This window comes from Caloenas nicobarica, chromosome 1 (genome assembly GCF_036013445.1).
Source record: "Caloenas nicobarica isolate bCalNic1 chromosome 1, bCalNic1.hap1, whole genome shotgun sequence".
In the NCBI taxonomy this organism is placed as follows: domain Eukaryota; kingdom Metazoa; phylum Chordata; class Aves; order Columbiformes; family Columbidae; genus Caloenas; species Caloenas nicobarica.
Genome location: NC_088245.1, coordinates 191,464,991 through 191,490,754, shown reverse-complemented (window position 1 = coordinate 191,490,754; position 25,764 = coordinate 191,464,991). Strand labels below are relative to the sequence as shown.

At 44.0% G+C, this 25,764-nt stretch overlaps 2 protein-coding genes across 2 annotated transcripts in view; one reads left to right on the top strand and one right to left on the bottom strand.

The window, feature by feature from the left end:
• Positions 1-9,174, top strand: part of BRCA2 (BRCA2 DNA repair associated) — a 38,289-nt gene extending 29,115 nt beyond the window's left edge. The window contains exons 19-26 of the mRNA XM_065647353.1: positions 35-179; positions 3,580-3,701; positions 4,720-4,921; positions 5,151-5,317; positions 5,412-5,547; positions 6,202-6,458; positions 7,156-7,308; positions 8,632-9,174. Coding sequence (XP_065503425.1) covers positions 35-179; positions 3,580-3,701; positions 4,720-4,921; positions 5,151-5,317; positions 5,412-5,547; positions 6,202-6,458; positions 7,156-7,308; positions 8,632-9,174 — 1,725 coding nt within the window. The remainder of the gene's footprint in view (positions 1-34; positions 180-3,579; positions 3,702-4,719; positions 4,922-5,150; positions 5,318-5,411; positions 5,548-6,201; positions 6,459-7,155; positions 7,309-8,631) is intronic.
• Positions 9,175-9,350: 176 nt separating this feature from the next.
• N4BP2L1 (NEDD4 binding protein 2 like 1) lies at positions 9,351-24,785 on the bottom strand. Its single transcript, XM_065645003.1, has 5 exons — positions 24,606-24,785; positions 16,331-16,455; positions 15,620-15,708; positions 14,300-14,376; positions 9,351-11,860 (listed from the first exon to the last, which is right to left on the bottom strand). Exons 1-5 carry the CDS (start codon positions 24,725-24,727, stop codon positions 11,632-11,634), a joined length of 642 nt encoding a protein of 213 aa, XP_065501075.1. The 5' UTR covers positions 24,728-24,785; the 3' UTR covers positions 9,351-11,631.
• Between the last annotated feature and the right edge of the window lie 979 nt (positions 24,786-25,764).

The window sequence follows — 25,764 nt, the reverse complement described above, 5'->3', positions numbered from 1 at the left end:
AAGTCTGGGTTTTGTTTGAATCTTTTTATTTCAGTGGATGGAGAAGACATCAGCTGGTTCATATGTGTTTCGTAACAACCGAGCTGAAGAAAGGGAAGCTGCCAAGCATGCAGAGGATCAGCAAAAGAAACTGGAAGCTCTGTTTGCAAAAATCCAAGCAGAATATGAAAAGCATGAAGGTAAAGCTTTCAGTGTTTCAGAACATGTAATAAGAACACAAAAACTTCTTTGTTTTCAGAAGAGTTTAAAGAAAGTGACAAAAATTTCTCTGGTGGTAGAGAAGCAGAGATAGGATGTTGGGTTGTTTTCTTTTTTTGTTGTTTTTTTGGGGAGTTGGGGTTTTTTTTGGTGGTGTTTTAGGTTTTTTACTTCCAATGTATCAAGACCTTTCAGTACAAAACAGTTGTATACTTATTTTCTTGGCTTTGCAGCCATCTAGGAAACTCTTCTTGAATGTGTTGCTAGCCAGGCTACTGAAAAATTACCATTGAGATGATGCTCAGGGAAGTGCTACAAAATTGTAGAATTGTTAATTCCATTCTCTTCAAAGGCCTGACACTGTAATATTTCACGCAGAGTTGGGTGCTGCTTAGGTTGTATCTCAGTAGACCTGAACACCAAGTCTGAGCACCTGTCATGACCTGCCCAGAGATATGAGTTGGGGGGAGGTGACTCAGGTTCATGGGTCCCCTTGGTTGGAAAACAGTACACACAGTACTTAAGGTCTGTAAACAAAAGGCTTTTATTTTTGCAGCTTGGCCCAATTGGCAAATGATTTGGTAGCAGAAGGATTTACATTATTGTAGATTCAGCTAGTAAACAGAAAAAGTTTTCAGCACATGTGGGGCTGTAAATCTTATGTTACTATATTGCTTATAAAAAGGAAAGCAAAAGAATAGAAGTATAGGAAAGAAAGAAAAGAGAGAGAGAAAGATTTCACTATCCTTATGGCTCCACTTTATGTATGATGGGGTTTGTAGTGTCAGATCCAGCGATGTGCAGCATCCTCTGGTGTCTTGTTCAGTTCATGTGGTGAGACTGGTGGGCGGAGTGGTCCTCAGGATGGTGGGTGAGCACCACCACTGCTTGCACAAGGTGCAAGCCTCTATAGTCCTCTGGACTGCCTGCTTGCCTTGGCCTTTTGTGCAGGCGTTACTGGGGGGGTGATTGCGAAATATAGAAAAGTCCTGAAGGGTCTTGGGCCACCTTGAAGGGTCTCAGCTTTTCCCTTAGTGTCATGCTGAGCCTATCAAGAGACGGAGCTACGTGCTCTCCAACATGCCCCCCAACTCCTGTGTCAGCCAGCTGGCCTTTGTCTGTGGTGGTTCCTTAGCCTGTCTTTGATATGTAAATCGCACTTCACCTTATCACAAATGTCCCATCTCCTGTGGCTGGATGAACTGTTTTTGCAACATTTGCCATTATCCTTTTCAGTCTCCGACAGCATCTTCCCTCTCAAACATTGCAAGACTGTGGAGATACTGAGGTTACTGGAGCTGCTAAATGGGACAGGGACCCTGGTGACACAGGATGTGGAGAAGGCTGAGTTACTGAAAGCCTTCTTCACCTCAGCCCTGACTACCAGTCCCAGCCTTCAGCAACCTCAGGCCATGGAGACCAGGGGAAAGTCTGAAGCAAGGAACACATACACTTGGGAGAAGAGAATCAAGCTGGAGAATATTTACACAAACTGGACATAGGCAAGTCCATGGTCAGTGACGGGATGAACCCACAGGTGCTGAAGGAGCTGGCTAATGTTTTTGTGAAGCTGCTCTTGATCCTCTTTGAATGATTATGGTGATTTGTAAAGGTGCTTGAAGATTGGACGAAAGCAAATGTGTCACCTGTCTTCAAAAAGGACAGAAAGGAGGACCCAGAGAACTAACTACAGGCCAGTCAGCCTTACCTTGATCCCTGAGAAGATGATGGAACAACTAATCCTGGAAACCATTTCCGGGCACATGAAAGGCAAGGAGATTTGGAGTAGTCAGCAGGGATTCATCAAGGGAAAGCCATGTTTGAATAACCTGACAAGCTTCTGTAATGAAATTACTGGCATGGATAGATGAGGCGAGAGCAGTGCATTATTGTCTACCTTGACTTCAGTAAGGCTTTAGACACTGTCTCCCTTAAGATCCTCATAGAGAAGCTGGTGAAGCATGGGCTAGATGGACAGATGGATTGAAAACTGACTGAACAGTTGGGCCCAGAGGGTGGTGATCAGTGGCACCAAGTCTATTTGGAGGCCAGTAACTAGCGGTGTACTCCAGACACCTAGGCATGGTTTTAGGCAGCCAGCTGTAGATGACCCTGCTTGAGCAGGAGGGTTGGCTAAGATGATCTCCAGAGGTCCCTTCTGACTTCAACCATTTTTTGGTTCTGTAAGAGGAGGACACCGCACAGCTCTGCCAGTGATTTCTAGCAAGAGTTTGAGGTCTGCTGTTGCTGTAGTGTCACAACTGGCTGCTTATTGCTACAGCCTCATGAAGCTCCCTGCTGCCCAAGAAATGTGTTTGCTTCCCCTTAGGTTTGACTCAGCTAAACTGGAATGAGGAAGGGTATTAGGATTCTTGCCACTCTGATTATGGATTCCAGCTGCCTTGATACTCTGGTCTGGTTTTTGGGAGTGTTTGTTGGGTTTGGTTTGCTGTTTTGTTGGGGTGTATTTTGGGCTTGGTGGGGTTTTTTTGCAAGAACAGATAGGATTCCATCACTAATGGTAGCCAGTGCAGTTCAAATTTTACGGGGTCATATCTACAACCCAGATAGCCTCTCCCTTTCCAGAAATTGTTTTCCTGGCGATCTGTAACATTGGGATGTTCTCTAACTGCTTTGTCAGAACCTGGAGTCGCTCACAATAACAAGAAAAGAGCAAATAAAGCCATGCCCTAAAAAAAGGCAAACAACCACCATCAAATTCTTAGTTGAAATCAGAGATTGCTTTATAATTCTTAACTTCACTGATAAGAACTTCCACATATCAGTGACCTCATTGTGTTGTTTTATGTTTGACTGGTAAACTTGTCTATACTGGAGTGTACTATGCTGAAGGAATTCATCAAACTGGTAGCAGCACATTGACTTACCGAAGAGGAGAGTAATAGTTTCATGTAATGAAGTTAACTTGGCTTTTAGCTGGTGTCCTAAGGAGGCTTCACGTGCAGGCCTGTGGTCACCTGTTGGTCCCAGATCTTGATATCTTTGCAACTTTTCTGCTGTATGAGAGGAAGAGGAAGTGACTGACATACAGAAAATACAGTCAAATATCAATGAAGTTTTATGGCAGCCTGTCAAGTCTCCCACAACTGATACTAGCTTCCCCAAAGTTTTTATAATATCCTAATCTATGTTGTATTTCAATGAATAAGGGTTTTTTTATGCTTGTATTTTCCTAAGATAGATGTATATAGATATAGATATATACATACACATATATTATTTCCTATATAGTAGTGTTTTGTATTTTATTCTGGCAAGGCCCACGTACTACCATGCTTCTTCTATAATTATTTCTTTTTTTGTTTTTTTCACTTTTAAAGTGTATTGGTTGTACTGAACATAATGGCTTTGTTTCAACAGAGGGAACTAGAAGAACAGCACCGAGATCACGCATAGTCACACGACAGCAAATCCATAATTTGCAAGATGGCGCAGATCTTTATGAAGCAATTCAAAATGCATCTGATCCTGGTTATATGGAGGTAACTGTAGATCCTAGTAGGCTAATTTTGAAATGCTTGTGGAATAATTTACAATTTAGTACCTCCTGCTAAAAATCAACCCTAACTTTGAGATTTTTCTACAGCATTCTTATTGCTAAATAAACTAAGATAAATAATTTTGAAAATATTTTCAGGAAGGCTTGTTCAAATAGATTAATAATATCTTGGATTGCAAAACAGAATCCTATTTTCTCTTGATATAAAAATCCAGGATATAGCACAATTAAAAGTTAATGTTATTTGTAATTTTATTACTTTGCTTTGTCTTGCATACATGAAAACTAAATGCATCTTATAGCTCTTGAGTTTCACACACTTATTCTTGCATGCTGTTCACTGAAGTGTTTGAATGATTGTTGTTCTCTTCATTCCCTGTTGCAGTTCAGTCACAACTTTTATGTGTTTGTGCCTTTATTGATAAAGATGCAAGTGATTAGTCCCTGGCAGTTGTTAAAAATTAAATACATGCCTCACCATTTGCAAGTCAGAGTCCTTGACTGCCATAAAGCCATACGATCTGTGACTTTATTTGGTCAAATGTTACGTATATCTGTGGTGCTACATGTAAAGGCATCTGGATCTTGAAGGCTTGGTCAGAAAGGTAATGCTCCTGATGTATTTTAGTGGAAATCCCTGTGTCAGCTCAGAGGTAGCAGCCTTCTGAGAGGTGCAACTCTTCTTTTCTTCTTCTAATATGGCAAGCATCCCTGTTGTATTAAATATTCACCTTAGTTATGCACTCTTAAGCAAGCTTCTCACTAATTATCACATAAAAACAGTGTGTAATGTAATAATTAAACAACAGAGCACCAGCTGAGTACCAGTCAAGACTGGTGACTCCTGTTGTGTTAACAAACCTCATTCAAGTCCTAGTACTGTATCAGATGAACAATGAATTGCTTGTAACAAACACTTAAGAAAGAGGCTAACTAAGAATCTTGACAGGATATTTTTATTAATAAAAAAAGATACTAAATACATTTTCTCTTGGCTACAGGGATATCTCAGTGAAGACCAGTTAAAAGCTTTGAATGCTTACAGGCAGTTGATGAATGATAAAAAGCAAACTCTGATACAGGAAGAATTCAAGAAGGCTTTAGAGTCAGCAGAAGAGGAAGAAAACGGTTGTTCCAAAAGAGATGTGTCTACTGTATGGAAACTATGTGTGGTAGACTACAGAAAGCAAGAAAAACATAAAGGTTAGTACTTGGAAAATTATAAACAACTTCTATCTAAACATGTAAACTGGCCAACATATCAGGTAGATTTGTAGAGTTTCCCAAGAGTTCTCTAGCTTGCATGATAGCATTTCCAGTTTTATTTGGTTTTGGTTCAGGGCTTTTGGGTGGGAGTGTTGTGGATTTATTTTGTTTAAAAGCCTTCACATTAGTATTACACAGCTAATATATCTTAATCTGACATTGTTAGGAGTGATACTGAGTATCTGGCGTCCGCTGCTGGATGTTTGTTCCTTGTTAAAGGAAGGCAGTCGGTACAGAATCTACCAGCTGTCAGCATCACAGGCCAAGGGAAGATCAGGCTCAACTAACATACAATTAACAGCAACAAAGAAAACTCAGTATCTACAATTGTCAGTAAGTGCTTTAAGTGCATAAAGATGTATCATTAAAATGTATCACAGTCTATATAAGTGTGTTGTAAATACCTACAAATTTTGTGTTTCTTCAGGTATCACAGGAGATGCTGGCACAGATTTTCTTTCCAAGACAGGCTCTAAAATTCAGCCATTTGTTGGATCCTTCTTTTCAGCCACCATGTGCTGAAGTTGATCTAGTTGGCGTTGTAGTTTCTGTTAGCAGAACAGGTATGTTGTGGACCACATTCATGTTCTTCCACTGAATAAGCACTAATATTTTTTATTTCAAAAGTCAAAATTATCTTGGTGGTGTACCTGCATTTCAGGCCTGTGAAAACCTGCTAATATAGCTGTGATGTGCTCGCAGATAATTCTGGTTTCATAAAGAAAAACTGTCTTTGCTTATTAGCTCAGGAAGAATTTAGTAAGGGAGGATCTAGGCGCAAGAGAATCTTTTATTTTTTTTCCATATAAGCCGTGGATGTAAGTTCTCACATCTGTGTTCAGTATCTGCAGAAGAACCACTGCGCGTGTACGTGAGCTCCCTCTTTTGTGTACAGTGTCATGGAATGAGTGGAACGCAGGCACTGGAGCTCATGGGTAGGGACAGGGGGATAATTTTCTGAATAAAAAGGAAAAGCACCATAGGAGTATTGGTTTTTAAGCACTGGAACACATACTTGGAGTTGTGTTCTGCAATCAGTAGGGAGGCAGCGTAGAAAATGAATGAAGCGGGAAACACCTGTCACCATGTGGATACGCTGCCAGGTTACATTTATCAATACTTTTTCAAGATGTGTGGCTTTTACAGATACAAATTGCTGCAATCAACCTTCACTTAAAGATTTAAGGTTTAATTCAGAGCTTTTTTCTTGCTTTTAGGTTTCACTACTACGGTGTACTTATCTGATGAAAGCTATAATTTAGTGGCAGTAAAGATCTGGACAGATCTCAGACACTTTGCTATTGAAGATATAGTTGTCCGCTGTTCATTCATTTCTGCAAGCAACCTTCAGTGGCAATCTGAATTCAGATCAGCGATTCCTGTGCTCTTGGCTGGAGATCTTTCTGTATTCTCAGCCTGTCCAAAGGAAAAGTATCTTCAAGAGAAGGTTAACGAACTGAAAAGTACAATAGAGGTAAATATGTAGATTTTTAGTTTAGTGATTCATTCTAGTTACTGCTGTGTTACATTCTTCATCAGAAAGTCTGTTAGTATTATTAAATCTCTAAAACAAGTAATGCACATGATATTGAATTTGAGGGGATTTTCTGGGAGATGGAGTAAGGTGTTAATGCACTTTTTCTGGAGGACTCTACATATCACCTATTGAATGGCTTTTCTTTTTTTTTTTTTTAATTCAGTTCAACCAACACTGTCTTTAGGGTGTGCCACAGAATCTTCTCTGGCTAGCAAAAAATATTGTACCTGTCAATAAGGAATCTGTCATGGACAGTTTGGCTCTAGCCTTTTAGAAGTTGAAATTTACCATCTCGTTCAGCTGAACATATTCAGTATTAGATTGTTCATTTCATTTATTATTTCAATTTTCTAGCTGTGCTAAATATCATGTCTTGGTCACACATTCTCACTTATTAGTGAAAAATAACTTTAAATACAAAAGGATTGTTTTCTTGCTAACAATAAAAGGAAGGTATGGTATTTCCCTCCAAGGAAAGTGCAGCAGTCTTCTAAGCTGTTGGTTTGATACAAAATAAAATTCTGGTGGGATTATGATGAGAAAACAAAGTCCTAAATACTTTGTTTCTGAGCATGTAGTACTTACACGATTTGAAAAACAACTATTCTGCACTGTAAACTGTTCTCCTTTATAGAATGTGGCCTCCTTTTGCTCTGATGCAGAAAGTAAATTGATGAATTTGCTACGAAGAAATCTCTCACTTACACCCACTTTAACTAAAAGATGTGGCTGGGAATGCCCCTCTCCTTCCTGCAGCTCAGGTCTTTATGCAGAGGATAAAACTCCGGTAAGCTTCTGGTAATTAATATTGTGTTTATACTGACAGTACATACGGTAAGGATATCAGCCGGTTTTATACTGACAGCTGTGGTGAACAGTCTCACTTCTCAGTCCGCTCTGTACGTTCTCTTCAGGGCAGCGCAGGCCGAGCAGCTTCCTCTGTGTGTGGGTTTAGGGTTATTCCCCAGGAGGACCTGTGAGACTGTTCCTCCTCCGAGCAGTACATGGAAATCTCCCCTTGTGGGCTGTGTTTTCATAGCATACTTTAAATATTCTGCATTTTATATAAGTAAAATGAATCATCCTTTCCTTATAGATGATTTATTGCTTCCTTGGTCCCACTGTGAAGATTATCTGACATGGATGTCACTGGAAGGAAAAATCTTGATCTGTATTTTTTTTCTTTCATGGCATTCTGCAGTTCCTACCTTTGTTTAGAGAATTTACCTCCTGGTCTTCTTTTCCTAGATATTGTTCACTATTTTCAGGATTTAAAAGAGAAGAGGTTATCGCCTAGTAAATGTTTACATTTTATAACAGTCTTGACAAAAATTGAGTTAAACAGTACTCAAGTTTTCCGTGAAGGCGGCTGGTGGCAAGTTGCTCCTGATGTGGAGTACTGAGTGCAGTCAGAACAAAAATTTTTCCTGCCACTAGTTGTGAGGAAGGTGGAAACACCCTGATCGGTTCCTGGGGACTAAATTTAGACTTACAAGGCATCTTTTTCCATTTCAGAGAGCGCTAATATTTAATTCTGAAGGTTTAGTGTATATCCAATTATGAAATATATTAAACAAGTTAAAACAAATGAGACAGTAAAGGTATTCTCAAGTTGTATGCTTGAATGATTTGCTGTGCAACATCTATCTTGTGTGTATTATTATCTTAAAGTTTTTTGGTCTATATTCTATCCCTTTTTTCTTCTTTGTTTTTTGTTTGGTTTTGGTTTGGGTTGGGGTTTTTTTTCCCCTGTTTTAACAACCTGGTGAGGATATATCCAATGCAGTAGAAGACTTAACTCCTTTTTATGAGTGCTTTGATTTCCTACCTTCTGGCACAGAAAAACGCCCTTACGTTTAGCTTAGATCTCAGAAACAGGATGTAAATGTGCTGTCTTAATGTACATGTAAACTGTGATTTATCAAGCATCAGTAATGGAAAGAATAATATTAGTCACCATCAGAAGATATCTGACTAAAGTTAAGTTGGATGTGAATGATGGCATAGCAGTTCTGTATCAGTTTTCTTTCCCCCATGTTATGGAAGTAATTGAGGAAGCTGCTGAAACAGGACATTCTATTCAACATAAAACTTATCTCTTTTTAACTAGATCTCTTCTAAAATTGAAATAAAGCATCCAAGCCCTTTGTCAACTAGCACACCGAATATGAAACTTGTCACACCAGGGTCAGCAAAAATGCCTTCATCTTCTACAATTAATGAAGACCATCCCAAAAACAGCAAAAAGAGAAAAGCGATGGACTTGCTCAGTTGCATACATGCCCCTCCACCCCTGACACCACTGTGTTCCATAATTTCTCCATCTGTAAAAAAAGCATTTCAGCCTCCACGAAGTTTGGGTTTACAGCGTAGCAAGTCATCAAAAGAAACACATTGGAATATTGGTTGTGCCACTCCTTGTAGAAAATTGAGACAAACTGTCCATCTTCCTGAGAATGACCTGGTTGCTGATGAAGAGCTTGCAATGATTAATACACAAGCACTCATGAATAATTTACCAGAAGAAAAGAAGATCGATTATGTAAATGAGAACAGCAATACAATAGCTACTAATTTATCTGATGATCTTTCACCCAAAAATAGTTCCAGGTCTACTGGGGAAGCAAATAACTCATCAAAAAGCAGTTTCTGAAGTAGCTGAGGCTCTTCAATAGGACACAAAGGAACCTGAGGACTCATTGCCAGCCTGCAGAATGCTGCAAAGACAAAACCCCCAAAAATGCTACTAAATGCACATGTACAGTATTGTATATATTTCAAATTCAAATTATTTTTACACTTTGTACATTAAATCATGATTGCATTTAATAAAGCCATATTACAAAAACAGTTATGAAATGACATTTCATATGCAAAATAATTTGGAGTTGAGTAATCGTACATTTCTCACACAACCATATATCGTACAATAGCATCAGTGTGGCTGAAGGTTTGATGACATTTTGTAAGCCATTGCTTTGATTCTGATGGATTCTTAAATTACAGCAGGATCTTTGTTTCAGCCTGAAGCAATCAGCTTTGTTACCCCCTGCAGTATTAGAATAGTTGTTTGGCTGTCAGAAGTGGCACAGGGCAAAATACACAATTCTCCAAGTTCGTTACCAAACATAACACTTTAATCTGAACTATTTGTCTGTAATTCTGTCACAGTTATTGTACTTTTCCCCTCAAGTTTTCCATATAGTGCTAAAAGAGGTTTAGAAGAGAGCTGTGATTATTTGTTTCATAGCAAAATGCCATACAAAGGTATTAATGGTAGATCATTGGTCAGTGTTTCTGAGCTCCTACTTCTTCAGAGAAGCACTTGTGGCCACAGTGTCATGACAGATAATCACAACTTTGTTTTCACACTGGATCTTTCTGCTGAGAGTGAGTTGGTACTTGAGTTCATTACTTTGTTCTCACTGATTTCAACAGGTGAAGCTTCTCAGAATTGGAGTTTCTCCACTGGAGAGGGAAACAGTCCCACTGGACCAGCTGCCAACTCCATGTTTTAGGTAGCTTGTTGCCAGGCCAACCCTTGCCCTGCGGCTTCCCACCACGCATGGGCCAAAGGAGGGAGGATGTTTCAGAACAGAACCCACCAGCTCCCACTCAGCAACCTCTCAGGGGTCCTCTGCCAGGCACTGGGCTCCAGTGCTGGACTGGGGGCTGGACATTGTAGCAGGACTGGAGAACTGTCAGAGGCTGACACAACCTGGCTGATGGTTCTGTAAGCCTCTGTGCAACACTGCAGAGCTGGGTTCCCAGGCCCCGCTAGCTCACAATTATTCACAATGATGATCCTATTTCTTTAAATGCAGCTTGAGTAGAAATGCAATTCATCTCTACATCATCCATGTCCTGCAGACAGCTTGGCTTTTGCACAGCAACAGCCTATTTCTTTATACCTTTTATACTTGTCTGCGTGCTGAAGTGCTGGATGAATCACAGCTATACTCGTATTTCTTAATGTCCAATGTGAGCTGTCTTCATTTCCTACTGCAAAATAACTCGCTACTGGCCTGTTTGGTAACCCCTGCCAGATAATCCGCACTTATTTTAAAAAAAAATTGCCATCACAAATGCTAAGTTTTAAAAATGTTTCACAGGGCTTCTTGATGAGAATATAATGAGCAGAATTTAACAATATAGATAAAACTACTGCAGGGCGGCTTATTTTCTCATTCATCCATCAGTCAGTGGTTTCCCGACACTTCGTGGTGGAAGGAGTTTTCTCCCCTTACAAGAACATTTTTTTTTTCTACTTTCTCAGGTCATTGTTCTGTACTTCTGAGTTAGTTTGGGTATTTGATAGCCTTGTGCTTCAGCTATTCAGAGCTGCTCCAGTAGCCGTGTTCCTACTTAGACATTAACAAGGACAAGCCTAACACTAATGTTTCTTTATAGGAGCCTCTGTATATGCACTTGTCTCAAGATCAGTTGAATTCCTATGTCTTGGCAAAATAAAGGTTTGGTGTGTTAAACTGTTTCACCTACAGGCTGGAGAAGCTGTTTGGCTGTGACAAAGCTGAAGTAAGACCAGCGTGAATCCAGACAGCAGAGGTGTAGATGGGGAGCAGCATCCAGTTGTGCTACAATCTGTCAGAGGTACCTTGTCCACCATTCGCTTTACCTCTCTTAAAGACCCAGGCAAGAGGGAGTGGGATGATACACAGGGCTGTACAGCCAGAGATAAAGTATTAAAATGGCAAGAAATGACAGCAGCATGAAAAAGGTATTAGCCATGTGGCCAGTAAGAAAGAAAGAATTTAGGAATATGTATTGTTATCTATCACTGACAGAACATGATGCAGAAAAACCAAAAAGCATGTGGCACAGCTAGTAAATGCCACCCTAAGCTTGAATGGATTGTTGTGGAGGAAGATGGATGAGAGCGAGTACAGTTTGTACTGGGGAGAGCACTCTTAAATCAGTCATGTAGAGCTGTGAGATCATTCCAGTGACATTTAAAATTTGTAAGAAATAAAAGTAATTTACAAAAGTAGTAGAAAAAAATACAAGAATAAAAAACAGTTTAGGAAAAAAAAATGTAAAACTAGAGACTTTTATACCCTGATAATTAAAACATACCGAGGAATCCACCTCCTCAGTGAAATGGCATGTGGTTTGTACGTGCCACGTGAGCTCTTCTGGTTGAGAAGGCTGGAGGGCGGTTGGAATGGGCACCCGTGCTGTAAGATCGATTTGGTCCATTGGAGCTTCTCTCATCTCTACTTGGTTTTTCAGAGTGAAGAACACTGTGGAAGGTAACATTGTGCTCGTATTGTTCTTTCATCCGTTGTATTGTTTCTCGAGGGACACGATGAGTATTTCTTCTGTAAAGTCAATGTTAACAGAAAATACAACTATTTAGCTATCCCTGTATTAGAGGTTACCTGAAGCTTGCTACGGTTCCTGACATGTTCAGGATAACAGTTCATATCCCCACTGGTCTCTTTTCTAACCCTTTTTTGCCAGATTGTTCTTCATTTCCACCTACTTCTTAAAAGTATTTTTGTGACTGCTTAAAAATGTAACGCAAGTATTTTTGTGGGCAGCCAGGCCATAAGAAGTTAGCCAAATGCTTTGAAATGAAAGAGCGATGTAGAAGACCTGTGTATTATTTTATGTGAGTATTGCTGGGTTTCGGTGCTAACGGGTTGTTAGCCTCAGGGTGAGCTTCTGTACATCTGGAGAAACGCAGACAAGGGCTGGAGATATACCCGGGCACTGACTCATAATCAACAAGCGTAGAGGTCAAAAAACCTGTTGTTGCTTTGAGCGCAAGTGTAGGAAAATCATACCTGATGTGGCTCAGGCTTCAGTGCAGATTGGTAAGGGGAGGAGACCAGGATGCCCAGACATGCCAGGCTTTCTGGGTAGGCCAGAAACAGCCACAGCCTCTCTACCTGTTAGTGGGAATTATTTTTCCAAAGACCACAAGGAATTTCTGCTTGTCTGTGAGTTTGCAAACTCTGAATATCTTTGGTTTTGCTATTCAGCTCTCTAAGGCACAATTTCTGATCTACAATCTAAGTTTGTCCTGCATCCGTATTTTCAAAGCCTTGTGTTGTGCAAATCCTGCATCCCTCAACATTGGACCAGCTGAGGGAAGTGGGGCTGTTCAGCCTGGTGAAAAGGAGGCTGAGGAGAGACCTTGTCACTGTCTACAACTACCTGAAAGGAGGGTGTAGCATGGAGGGTTTTGGTCTCTTCTCCTAAGTAGCAAGTGATAGGATGAGAGGAAGTGGCCTCAAGTTGTGCCAGGGGAGGGTTAGATTAGATATTAGGAAAAAATCCTTCCTGGAAAGGGTTGTCAGGCATTGGAACCAGCTGCCCAGGGAAGTGTTGGAGTCACCATCCCTGGAGGTGTTTAAAAGATGTATAGATGGCTTTCTTAGGAACATGGTTTAGTGCCAGAGTTAGGTTATGGTTGAACTCGATCTTAAGGGTCTCTTCCAACCAAAATGATTCTATGATTTGTTTTTTCCGTACCTTGGCCTATAATGAATGATTATGGGTAAAATCTGCCTCTGCAGTGGTGCCCTATAGACAGCTCCCAGCTGGAGCTGCTGAAGCAGGAGCTGGCACCCACAGTTGACTGCTGACGCTCTTGGTGTCAGCTCCAAACCAGCGGCCGCCATCTGCCAAGTCCTGCCTCACCCCGGAGCCACCAGCACTCTGGGTCACAGCCCGCTGCCACTTGTCACTGTCATGCACAAAAAGGAGCAGCGCCAACTTTGGACTAGAGTTCCCAGCTGGGACCAAATAATAAGTCGGTCGGAATGAAGCACCCATGACCTATTTACTTGTGATAACAGGTAAGTTAGAGCATGTCAGCTTCTGGATCTCATCAATGGGGGTGCACTCGCCAATGTAACGCAGTTTATAGCCAGTTAGTTAAGGGCTAGAAAAGTAGCCTGTGTGCATGTTTTTGTGATATAACCAGCAACCCTGCAGCCACTAGTCAAACTGAGATACTTAGAGCCATATTTGGCTGCCTCTATATCCTACCATGTCGTGTGAAGTTGATACGATCATTGTATCCTTTTGTGTGTGTGTGTGGTAAGATCTTTAGAAAGATCCTCTAGAACCCTATTTATTGACCATACTTAGTGTAGCATCCCACCACACTACACAGAATCACAGAATGTTAGGGATTGGAAGGGACCTCAAAAGATCATCCAGTCCAATCCCCCTGCCGGAGCAGGAACACCCAGATGAGGTTACACAGAAGGCGTCCAGGCGGGTTTTGAATGTCTCCAGAGAAGGAGACTCCACAACCTCCCTGGGCAGCCCGTTCCAGTGTCTGTCACCCTCACTGAGAAGAAGTTTCTTCTCAAATTTAAGTGGAACCTCTCGTGTTCCAGCTTGACAAGACAATCTTTGTTACAGTTACATTTTCTAAGAACATAAGTCTGAATATTGTCTGCAGTGCTTAGATGTGGGTTTTGTGCCCAGACATAGAGAATGCTGCTCAAAATACAGAATAAAAACCAAGATTCTTGCCCGGAGAAGCTTGCCGCATAAAGACACACTTCAGTGGAGGTTGCTTTTTCTACTGCTGGACTCCCTGCAGCACGGTCAAGCTCTTTCAGGGCTGAATTCGCTGCAGACCAGGGACTGAGAAATAGAAATTTTCCACAACACTCCTTCTGTTGTCATGTACTAGGTTACTTCTTAGCCCTCTTCCTCTTTATATACCCTGACCTTCCTCAGAACACATCAATAAAATGAGGAGCTGTCTTTGCTGTATCAAAGAGAAGAAGATGTACCTTGTCAGTTCTTGAACATTGAACTTCCAGGGTGTATCTGGTTCTTGGAATATAACTTCATATCTATTTTCACGTGCCTGAAGAAGAACGCAGAAGTTTTAGACGTGACTGCTGAGCTCAGGAATCTGCCAGACCACCTGAGATTTTATCTGGCTAAGACAGGGGTGTCAATCTCATTTTCACTGGGGCCACATCAGCCTCCTACATTTATGTAGGAGTAGTTACATTTTACAATACAAATTACATTTGGCCCTTTGAAGGCAACCGTGAGGCTGATGTGGCTGCTGGTGAAAACGAGTTTGACACCCCTGGGCTAATAGATGTATCCTGTGTACCAGGAGCCAGAAAAAGGAAGATAACCATGATTCCCATCAAGGGGCTGGTCTGAGGCCCGGCTGGTTCATTTCCTTCTGCATCAAAGCATTTGAGTCTCCCAGCAAAACTTGCTCCAGTGTTGCCCCCAGCCCCCGTCTCCCATGGCAAAGGCATCCTGGCACCTGAGGAAGTCACAGAGGGTTCAAGAGCCACAGGTCTCCACGCCAGCCTGGAGCTTCTGAAGCGTGAGCTCAACATCCATCAGCCATGATATTTCCAGCCACTGAGCCTGCAGGCCTCAGTTTTTTTCAATATAAAGCAACATATTTGTGTATGTGTATATATGTATACATACACACACATATATATGCACACAAATAGACATATACATGTATATATTTGATACAGTAATTGATTGCTTTTGTTTTGATTTGGGGGAAAGGAGGCAGGGAAATCTGTTGACCTTTTTACATCTTGACCCCCCGGCTGTGCTCCCTCACTCGCTTCCTGGGCACCCACAAACATTCACAGCTGCGGCTGGAGTGGCACATCCAGGCTTTCCAACACCACAGTTAATCTTCTGACAGGAGATACCAATGTGTCTTCAAAGACTCTTTATGGTATATTTTTCACAAGTCATAAACTAAAATTGTAAGTTATATCCTGATATATTTGTCAACTAATAGACTGGGAACTGTTCGATTCATGTCACTGCTGGGGAAGGGGATGACATCCTCATCACCGGGAAGTAAAAGGGCAAGTTCAAAGACACTTCAATCTTTCAATTATTTTTTCCTTCACTGAGGTATATAGCTGACTAGACAAAACAATGACACGGGCACCTCTTTCCCTACTTTGTCACATTATCAATCTTTAACTGTAATTAGAGAACTAAGGACAAATAATTGTAAATATTTTTAGCTATGTTAAGAACAGTTACAGTCAGGTCACCTCTTAAATGTCATAGCTGGGCATATAAAAGCAAAAACTAAGAGCTTTCCCTACCATCATCACGTACGGCTTCATTTCCCAAGCATGGATGTTGGTATTATCAATAATAACGGGGCTTTTGCCATTCTTCATTGCCTTGCGTGCTGTAATGTAATGAACACATTAAGTAAAGCTTAACGTACTAAATAACAGACTGAGCCAGGTCTTACCAGCCCCGAAGTGTCCCCTCTTTGCCCGCTGCTGGCACGCCGGGTTCCCCAGCAGATACGGGTTTGCAGGTACCACCCAAGCGCGAGCAGAGGTCAGTGCCCGGCTGATGGTCTCCTGGAGGAGGAGATGCAGCCGCTGGCTGCGCTCAGTAGCAAGGGCTGAACCTCTCCTACAACATACTTAGTGGTATCACAGCTCTAGGTGTGATACAACAGCTAAAACTGACTTCTGTTTGCAAAAGATCCCAGGTTTATGACCTATGAGCAGCCTCTGGGCTGGCAGTCGCGGGGCACCTGCTGTCACCAAGCTTCAGCCCTGCTACCTCGCAGCCACCGCTTTACTTTCTGAAATAACATCTATCAATCACCAACATTTTTTTCATTTATAAATTTATCTCTTATAAGTCAGAGAAAATAAAATCAGAAGTGGTAAATGTATTTTTTTAACCAGTAACCCATGAAGGGCAATGTAAGACACCACTTTGAGATATTTTATTCTGGGGGCTAAGTTTAACGATAGACTGACAAGCAAACCCCCTGGATTGAGTTTGGTCACCTCTCTTCTGGTTCCATTTGTGCGCATCCTCTAGGAGGTCAGGCTCAAACATATATACACCATTTTCAATAAAGAAGTCATCAGTGCTGAGAACTACAGCACTGGGATAGTCACGTTTCAGTTGTCTGGAAAAAAAAAAATATATAAAAGAAGCATTAATATATGCTAACACATGCCTTTAATAGAGACCATTAAATCAAGAGCCATATGAATGCTCTGCACATATGCACAGTCCATAATTTTAAAAAATCCCAGCTTAAAGGATCTGAAAGTATTGTAATCAGTAGATGGACACATGGGGGAAAGGAATGGAGTTTAAAGGCATAGCCTTGATTCCTTTAATTCAGCAGAGAAATCTACATTGCTCTACCAACATATGCGTCATATTAATATATTCAGTTTTTCTCTCTGAGTTATCTCAGAAGGTATGATTATAAAAACAAACCAAACAAAATAAACCTGCTAATCGCATGGATGTTGGTCTCAAAAGACAGTTTCACAGAATCACAGAATCACAGAATGTTAGGGATTGGAAGGGACCTCGAAAGATCATCCAGTCCAATCCCCCTGCTGGAGCAGGAACAGCCAGATGAGGTTACACAGGAAGGCGTCCAGGCGGGTTTTGAATGTCTCCAGAGAAGGAGAATCCACAACCTCCCTGGGCAGCCTGTTCCAGTGTTCTGTCACCCTCACTGAGGAGAAGTTTCCTCTTACATTTAAGTGGAACCTCTTGCGTTCCAGCTTGAACCCATTACCCCTTGTCTTACTGTTGGTCATCATCGAGAAGAGCCTGGCTCCATCTTCGTGACACCCACCCTTTATATATTAATAAACATTGATGAGGTCACCCCTCAGTCTCCTCTTCTCCAAGCTAAAGAGCCCCAGCTCCCTCAGCCTTTCCTCATAAGGGAGATGCTCCACTCCATCATCTTTGTTGCCCTGCGCTGGACTCTCTCCAGCAGTTCCTTGTCCTTCTGGAACTGAGGGGCCCAGAACTGGACACAATATTCCAGATGCGGTCTCACCAGGGCAGAGTAGAGGGGAAGGAGAACCTCTCTCGACCTACTAACCACCCCCCTTCTAATACACCCCAGGATGCCATTGGCCTTCCTGGCCACAAGGGCACAGTGCTGGCTCATGGTCATCCTGCTGCCCACCAGGACCCCCAGGTCCCTTTCCCCTACACTGCTCTCTAACAGGTCATTCCCCAACCTATACTTTGACCATGAGAGTTTTGCTACAAAGAGATTTTTGAAGATAACCAGGAGGAATGATTTGTCATCCAGTAAAGATTGTCTATAGCACCATCAGCTTGTCTTGTTCTTTTTTTTTTTCTTTTTTTTTGTTGACTACAAGGCACTTTTTAAAAAAAATTTGCAAACAAAGATCTGAGTGCTTAGTCAGTATTTCTTCTTATTTGTTGCAATTTTATGGTTCTTTCTGCTTCTCACTTGTCCCTGTTCTACTTAACGCTCCTCTTGTAGAGCTGAGTAATTTCTATTTATTTTCAGCTTTTAAACATGTTTTATAAACAAACCTGAGTTGCTTAGATTGGCAGCCCCAAATGCAACAGACCCACAAAACTGTGCCACGGTGTCCCATGGCACAGGGCAGCCCCCGTCTCTTCACACCGACGTGCGTCCCACCACGATGCTCGTTCACACCGGGATGCCCACAGAGGGTGGATGCATCGTGTCCTGCCTCGCAGGCAGTGACCGGCTCTGGGAGCTGGAAGTCCTGGCTTCTGGGGGTGGGTTAAATATGAAACATTCCTCTGCCAGCCCTTAGAGGGCACAACAACAGCAACAACTTAATGCAAAATTGTGTTCCCATTTGTGTGTGATCCAGACTTATTTGTGTCCATAGGCAGAACTGTCTATTTTTTCACTCAAGGGAGTGCTGGGGGAGGAGGGAATCTCTGCAAGAAGTCAGTAAGAGCCCACGGCATCATCTCACTGCTCTCTGTCTCCCTAAGGCCCAAAATGTCACTGAAAAAGAAATTAAGAACCCCACGGCTCTCGGGCATGAACGCTGCTGCCCTGCTATCGCACACCACACGTGGTCTCCAGTCCCTGGGACTCGTTTGAGCCTCCCTGATAAAATACTTCTCTTCCATCCCCACAAGCTGCAAACCAACTATTTCTCTATGTCTCAGCTGAGCAACAGCAAGGGAAGAGTTGCCTCTAGGTTATCAGCGAAAAAACACACAGAAAACACTTAATTCTGTCCTCTCCGGCTCTGCCCTAAACATTTACTTAAAATTTTACCCTAATCTGCCTGCTAGCAGCAATTCTTCACTAGGACTGCATGTTGCATTTAGTTGAATAAAGGTCAGCTTCTAGCTTCGTTCCATCTCCACTGTAACCTTGATCACCTGCCAGTTAGTTAATAATATTATGTAGTAACAACCTCTCCAGAAAGCAGAGACTCACTGCTGATGGACCAGCCAGGGCGGACTTCACAGCGCTGGGCTGTAGCCACTAAGTGACGTACCATTTAGCACCAACATGTTATTATCTTCCAGCTCCAAAGAGATGTTTGATCCACATAATTACTGCTGGGCAAACAGTCTAATGAAAGTCCTGTTGCAAGCTGTCAAATCATTTTTGCTGTAATTTTGGACCCAGATAAATGAAAAGTATTGGAGCACCTAATGCTTATCTGGGTAGTCTTGTGCTGATAAACTGATATATTCCGCTCTCACTATATTTCAGCACCTCACCTTTCCCACTGCTTTACCCATCTGCATTGCAATCTCATCTAAAAATTTGACTGTGCTAAAATAGGTGTCATCCCTTTAGCTACAAATAGGCACATAAAATTGTACACTTTAAGAAAAGATCTCAAAATTACTTGGGCACACTGCTGCCTCGTGTTCAGTGGGGCTGTCGACCATCACCCCCAGAGAAAGTGCGATGTGTCCTCTGCTTGCCATAAATCTCCTCAAACCCTTTTTTCCCCCTTCTACAAGGCGAAGCAGATTTCCACACCAGGTACTGTAGCTGACTAGATCGGCTGATACAGTTTGCAAAAAAAAAAACCAAAAAGCTTCCAGACGCTTCTGCTCTTCAGCTCTGACCCAACAGCAGCAAACTTCACACATGGACCAGCAGGGCCTGGGAACTGCCAGAGCTCCTGGAAACACGAGGCTATGCAGAGGCACAAGCTTCACCATCTGCACACACCAGCCGCCGGCAGCCTGGGTGACACGGACGCTTCTGAGCGTCTGGGCTGGCGCTGGTGCACACTCAGCTGCTGTCTCACCCTGGTCAGGTTTATGATGGCTGCTGTGCTTAATAAAAGGAGAATCTTTGGGTTGAAAAGACAACTGTGTTTCTGTTTGACCACAGTAGCATCGTAACAGCCGTCTCAGTGAATAGACAGGGGAATAGCATCTCCTGTGTTATTCACCTGAAGATGTGTTCCAATGATTTATACTGGTTTTAAGTCCCCTTTTTTCTAAATATCATCTTCACTGCTTTCAAGTAATCATTTCATATTTTAACTGTACGTATAGACAACAAAATATTCAGGGTTTCTACTAGCTGAGTTCTTCAGAGTACTTGGGAGAAGTCTCCATGATCGCTAGTAATATAGAATCACAGAATCATTTTGGTTGGAAAAGACACTCAAGGTCATCAAGTCCAAACATTAACCTAAATATGGCACTAAACCATGTCCCTAAGAACATCATCTACATGTCTTTTAAACACCTCCAGGAATGGTGACTCCACCACTTCCCTGGGCAGCCTGTTCCAGTGCCTGACAACCCTTTCCATGAAGAAATGTCTCCTTATATCCAATCTGAATCTTCTCTGACACAACTTGAGGCCATTTCCTATCGTCCTATCACTTGGACAGAAAAAAATCCGTAACTGTATTTCATAGGCTGTGTTTTTCCATCAGAAAATTTGACAATAATTTCTGATTTGAGCCTGGTAAGCAGATTGGAAGGAACATTTTCAGTGCTCAGAAGGCAACAGGACAGTACATCAGGCAGATCTTGGAGCCGGCAAATTCTCACGCTGCTTCCAAGATAATGTAGATCAGAACATGTGTGTACTGACATCACATACAACCACTTGCTCTGGTCACTATTCCTAACACAAAACATTCCACGGTGTTTAAAAACCTTTTGTTTCAGCCGAAAAAAACAGAGCGATGAGATCTGGAGCACATGCCCGGTGCTACCAGCTGTCTGCTGTGTTATAACATCCGGTGCCCTGAGGACTTTGCGCTGCTGGCAGAGCACGTACGTGCCTTTGGTACGTGCCTTTGTGCCTCGCCCGCGGGCTCAGAGCCGCGGCTGCATTTTGTAAAGCACCAGGCTGCATGTTCCACTTGATAAACAGAGTCACCTGACGCACTTTTCTACTAAGGGAAATGTTTACACTGCCTGGCCACCTGGCAGCAGGAGCTGCAGAGCTGAAGTCCATGAGCCCTCTCTGAGCCGCAATTCTGCAGGGCTGGCCCAGGGCTGGAGGTGCTGGGACAAACTGGGCAAAAGCAACAGAGAGAACTGGAGGAGAGACAGATTATGCCAAGCAACGATGCCTCAGTGCCAATGCATTTTTTTTCCCCTTCTTGCTCCCTCTGTGCTTCACAAGGCAGTACAAGAACAAATTCAAGTGATAAATCAAAGCAGTGGCTGGAAGTTGCATGTTTGATCATGCCCAGGCTGGTGCTTGAGCAAAACTGCCAGATGGAGGGTTACATGTAACACAAGTTGTGCATCACAGCAATATACTGCAGAAGAGCTGGAAATGGCTACTGTGCAGCGAGTCTGTTGGGGAAGCAGGTATGAGCTTTTATGCGGCTCATTAGATTTCTGAGACATTTTTGGAAGCTATACCTGCTACTGCACCTCAGATAACTGTTGTCTTGGCAGTTGCCCAGGTCTGATCACAAGATCTGTACTGTGAAGTCAGGGGGTAACGCATTCAGGAGGAGACTGTTACGCACACCTGATGGAGGCGACTGGAGATGCCCAACTATCCCTCATCTCCTACGTGCTTCTGCTGGTGGCGACATACAGTGAAGGGTCAGAGGGAGGTGGTTAGGGTCACATCAAATATGTGTTCAGGGAAGGATATTCTAAGCCGTGAAGCAACTGGAAAGGTCTGAAACTTGGTGGTGAGCAGACCAGTTCCTCGTTCTACATTGACTATTCAATATATCGCACCCTTTGTTGTCTTTACCAGAAACCAGAAACCAGACCTGAAGCCAATGCCATGCTTCTCTGAGCTCAGGGAGTGACCAGGATGGGGAAATCATTTAACAAAGGTGCTGTAACTAAATCTCACAAAGTTGGATCCAAGTGGTGCTGAGTGCAGTCACTGAAGGGTCAGGGAAACCAGTCATGGATCCGAGGTTGCTCCTAGGATTGTGTGACAAACTGAAAAGGGAGCTGGAGCTGTTGTGATATTACCAGCGATAACATTCACAGTTCCTGACACTTCTGAGCCTGGAAAGATGTGCACGCTGGCTGATACAAAGAATGAACGGAGGTGTGTGTGAAAGTGTCAGAAGAAACAACGGAGCAAAGGCTAAAACAACAGCACACACTGACAGCTGTTATCAGCAATAAAACTGGGAAAGGTGCTGTTTACACACCCCAAAGGCCAGTGCTCCGCTAAGGCCCAGCGCAGGTGACTTGCTGCTGGAAGACGCGCACTCAGAGCAGAGGTGAGGACAGCCAGGGGGTCACAGCAGCACATACACACCTCCCTTCCTCCTCTCATTCCAACAGGAGAGAGGCTGCAGCTGTAAATACACCCAAAATGGGAAAATGAAAATAACGAGCAAAAACTTTGCCTAAGATTCATGGAGGACCAAGTAAGCAAAATTTGGAGGTGAAAAGATGGCAGCATAGTAACTGCTCCCTGCTAGAGCACATAGTAGAGCTGACCACGCTGTTGCCACCGAGAGGAACCCAGAAGAGGAACTGAGGATGGGACAGCTGAAGGTCCATGTCCTCTCTGATTTTGGGCAGGCCAGCTGTGCACATGCATCTTGGGGCCCGCAAGTATTTGGCTGTGATAGCGTGAGTGAATAAAATCTCAGAGAATAAATTTGAATGGATAAAATGAGCTTACCAAGGATTTTGCAAATAAATACCACTTTCCTTCTCCAGCGGGATCTTGCACTGAGCTTTGCTGCAGTAGTTTTCTGCAAGCATCACTTTGCTTAGCACATTGTGTTTAACACCAAAAGGTACACAATGTGGGAATAGCAAATCTCAAAATTTTCTTGGCACAGTCCTTTCGTAATCTGGATGGAGTTAAGGGAGAGGTATTAAATGCTGGTTTTATGTCTGCCCTTTGATCTGTGTACTGCTGAATGGCCAAATACAGTGATACAATTAACAGGGGCTAGAAACAGAATGAGTTCCTCAAACATCTCACAGGAGACTAAAACAACACTTAAAACTGATTTTGTTGATCTGTCATTAATAGTTCATCTTGTGTTTTGACCTAAAAAAATAGGCTGAGAATATGGCCCCAAATCATTACATTCTTGTACTACGAGAAGACCCAAACCACTCTGAAGGAGAAGGGGCCTACACTTGACCTCTTTACGGAGAGACATCTATTTTGGGTGTCAGTAAAAACACAGTATTTGGCCATTCATTAAAGCACTTGACCTTGCAGAAGTCCTGTGAGGCAGAAGGTGCAGTGTGACAGGGAGGACTGTACTGAACAGAGGAAACTGCCGATGAACACGGGCTCTCACGCACCTTCATGCTGCCACCGTTCACAGCAGAGCCCTCCCTGTGTCAGCCCGTGATCTCAGCACTGGTTCCTCACCCGCGCACAGTAAGAAGACAACAAATGCTCCTCTTTTGATGGGGAGTGGGTGGCACGGGGAGCTGTGAGATCCCAGACTGTGAGATTCCGTGACACCAGGCTGTGGCTACGCCGTGTCACGCTGACTGTGGTGCCGTCTCCCAGCGCTTCCCTCTGGGTTTTCCCACCTATTTTTAATCAGTCTTGGAGCAGTTGGAGAGTGGAACAGTCTCCTCTGCCTGTATTATACACCACTACGGCTCTGACCAGGAGTGCAGGACATCATGAAAACAGAAGTCAGTGCCGTTGTCAATTTTCACAGCAAGAGAGAGGAAATACTTTACTGTGTGATTAACCACCACCACCACCACAAACCAAACCAAAACAAAAAAAAGGCACCAGTCTGACACTTTTTAAAGAAGAAATAAAAACAACTACCTTGACTTGGGTGATTAGTCACTCTTACTAGAAGCATCCCTTTGGGTGTGCTTACTCAGAACACCACCACACACTGCTATAGGCAGTACACCCATAGAGCAGTTACAGGTAGTGGACCAATGAAGCTTTGAGCCATTTCCGAAGACACGGGAAGTTTCCAAATGGCTGCGCTAATTCAAGGTTCCTGCGAGACTTCCACTTCCCTCCCGAGCCAGAAAACCAGCTCTGAACTAGTGCCTCAACCTTCTTCCAAAGTGCTCTGCAGCAGCACTGCCCGGTCTCCGCTGCCTGGCGGCACCCACAGAATCACAGAATGTCAGGGATTGGAAGGGACCTCGAAAGTTCATCCAGTCCAATCCCCCTGCCGGAGCAGGAACACCCAGATGAGGTTACACAGGAAGGTGCCCAGGAGGGTTTTGAATGTCTCCAGAGAAGAAGACTCCACAGCCTCCCTGGGCAGCCTGTTCCAGTGTCTGTCACCCTCACTGAGAAGTTTCTTCTCAAATTTAAATGGAACCTCTTGTGTTCCAGTTTGTACCCATTGACCCTTGTCCTATCATTGGTTGTCACTGAGAAGAGCCTGGCTCCATCCTCATCACCCTTTACATATTTATAAACATTGATGAGGTCACCCCTCAGTCTCCTCTTCTCCAAGCTAAAGAGCCCCAGCTCCCTCAGCCTTTCCTCATAAGGGAGATGCTCCACTCCCTTCATCATCTTTGTGGCCCTGCGCTGGACTCTCTCCAGCAGTTCCCTGTCCTTCTGGAACTGAGGGGCCCAGAACTGGACACAATATTCCAGATGCGGTCTCACCAGGGCAGAGTAGAGGGGAAGGGGAACCTCTCTCGACCTACTACCCCGGGGGCAGGGGCTCCCCCAGCCCGGCCCGGCTGCGCCCCGCGGCGCCGCTTCTCCCCGGCACACGCACACCCCCCTGCCCCAGGGCGGGGCTCGCCCACCGCCCGCCCCCGGCCCGAGGGGGCGGCCGGAGCCGAAGGACAGAGACCCGCCGCCGCCACGAAAGGCGAAGGGCTCGGGAGCCGCCGCCTTACCTGGCCAGGGTGCTCTTCCCGGAGCCCGGCAGCCCCCGCAGCAGCACCAGCCTCCCGCCGAAGCGGCCCCGCGGGGGCTGCAGGCTGAGCCCCCCCAGGGCGCGGAGCAGCTGCTCATCCATCCCCCGCGGCCCAGGGGCCCGGCCGGGGCGGCCCCGACGGGGAGCGGGTGGTGGCAGCGGCCGGGCCCGGCCCGGAGCGGCGGGGCGGGAGGGGGGACCCGGGGCGGCCGCTCCGGAGCCCGGTCCCGGCCCCGGGAAAGCGGCGGGAGCCGGGGGTCCGGCCCCGGGCACCCCTGCGGCTCGTCCTGTGCTGGGACGGGCGAGCGGGCGGAACCTCCCGTCCCTCGGCGGAGGGTGGGTTTGGATCTGAAGTTTCCGAGACTCTTCCCCTGTGAAAATGAAAGTTGCCTTAAAGAGAAATAGGCAGAAACGAGAGGACATTCGCGGCTCATACAGCAGAACGATTCAGTTATGGCACTAGCTTTCAACCCGGAACATTAGGCCGATGTGTAATCTTTAATTGTTTAAAATCAAGATTAATTTCCAAATTCTCCAAGACAGGATAACAGAAGCCAGTGCTCAAAACGTTCAGTCCTAGATACTGCCTGCATGTACTGAGGACTACAAGGGCATCCCAGAACGGGATTTATCAAATCACTTCAAAGAAGTGGAGCTATCTACAGTACTCCAGGTCAATCCTTTCCCCCCCACACCCCCCAAAAAAAGCACAAACAACCCAAAACAAAACCCACCCAAAAAAACAAACCAGAACAAACCACAACACACATACAGCACAAAACAAGAAGACACAAGGTTTCCAAGCAGACATAGCAAAGTAACTGTACTGCATAAATGACCCTGTGCATCACCCTCACCACATCAACTTTAGTTTTTTTCAAACACGAGAAACTATAGGAAGTTTAACACAATTTATTTCCCCTGCAGAAAACCTGACCTGCTTCAACTTGATCACCGCACAAGCCAAAGAAAGAAATGATAGTTTCCAAGTAGACCAAAAGCAGCTGGTGTGGTGCCACACTCTCCCTCTCAGAGCCATTCACAGCATCGACCCCAGCTTGGTCAGAAGCCGGTCCCAGGCGTGCATGGACACACCGCCACTGAACCACACCAGCTAAGCTGCAGGTTTGAGAGTTTCC

Excerpts from the sequence above, each read along its gene's own strand:
- N4BP2L1 (XM_065645003.1), bottom strand. The coding sequence starts at position 24,727 with ATGGATGAGCAGCTGCTCCGCGCCCTGGGGGGGCTCAGCCTGCAGCCC. Across the intron at positions 16,456-24,605 it reads GGGAAGAGCACCCTGGCCAG|ACAACTGAAACGTGACTATC; the intron begins GTAAGGCGGCGG and ends TTTTTTTTCCAG. Across the intron at positions 15,709-16,330 it reads CAAATGGAACCAGAAGAGAG|CACGCAAGGCAATGAAGAAT; the intron begins GTGACCAAACTC and ends ATTACATTACAG.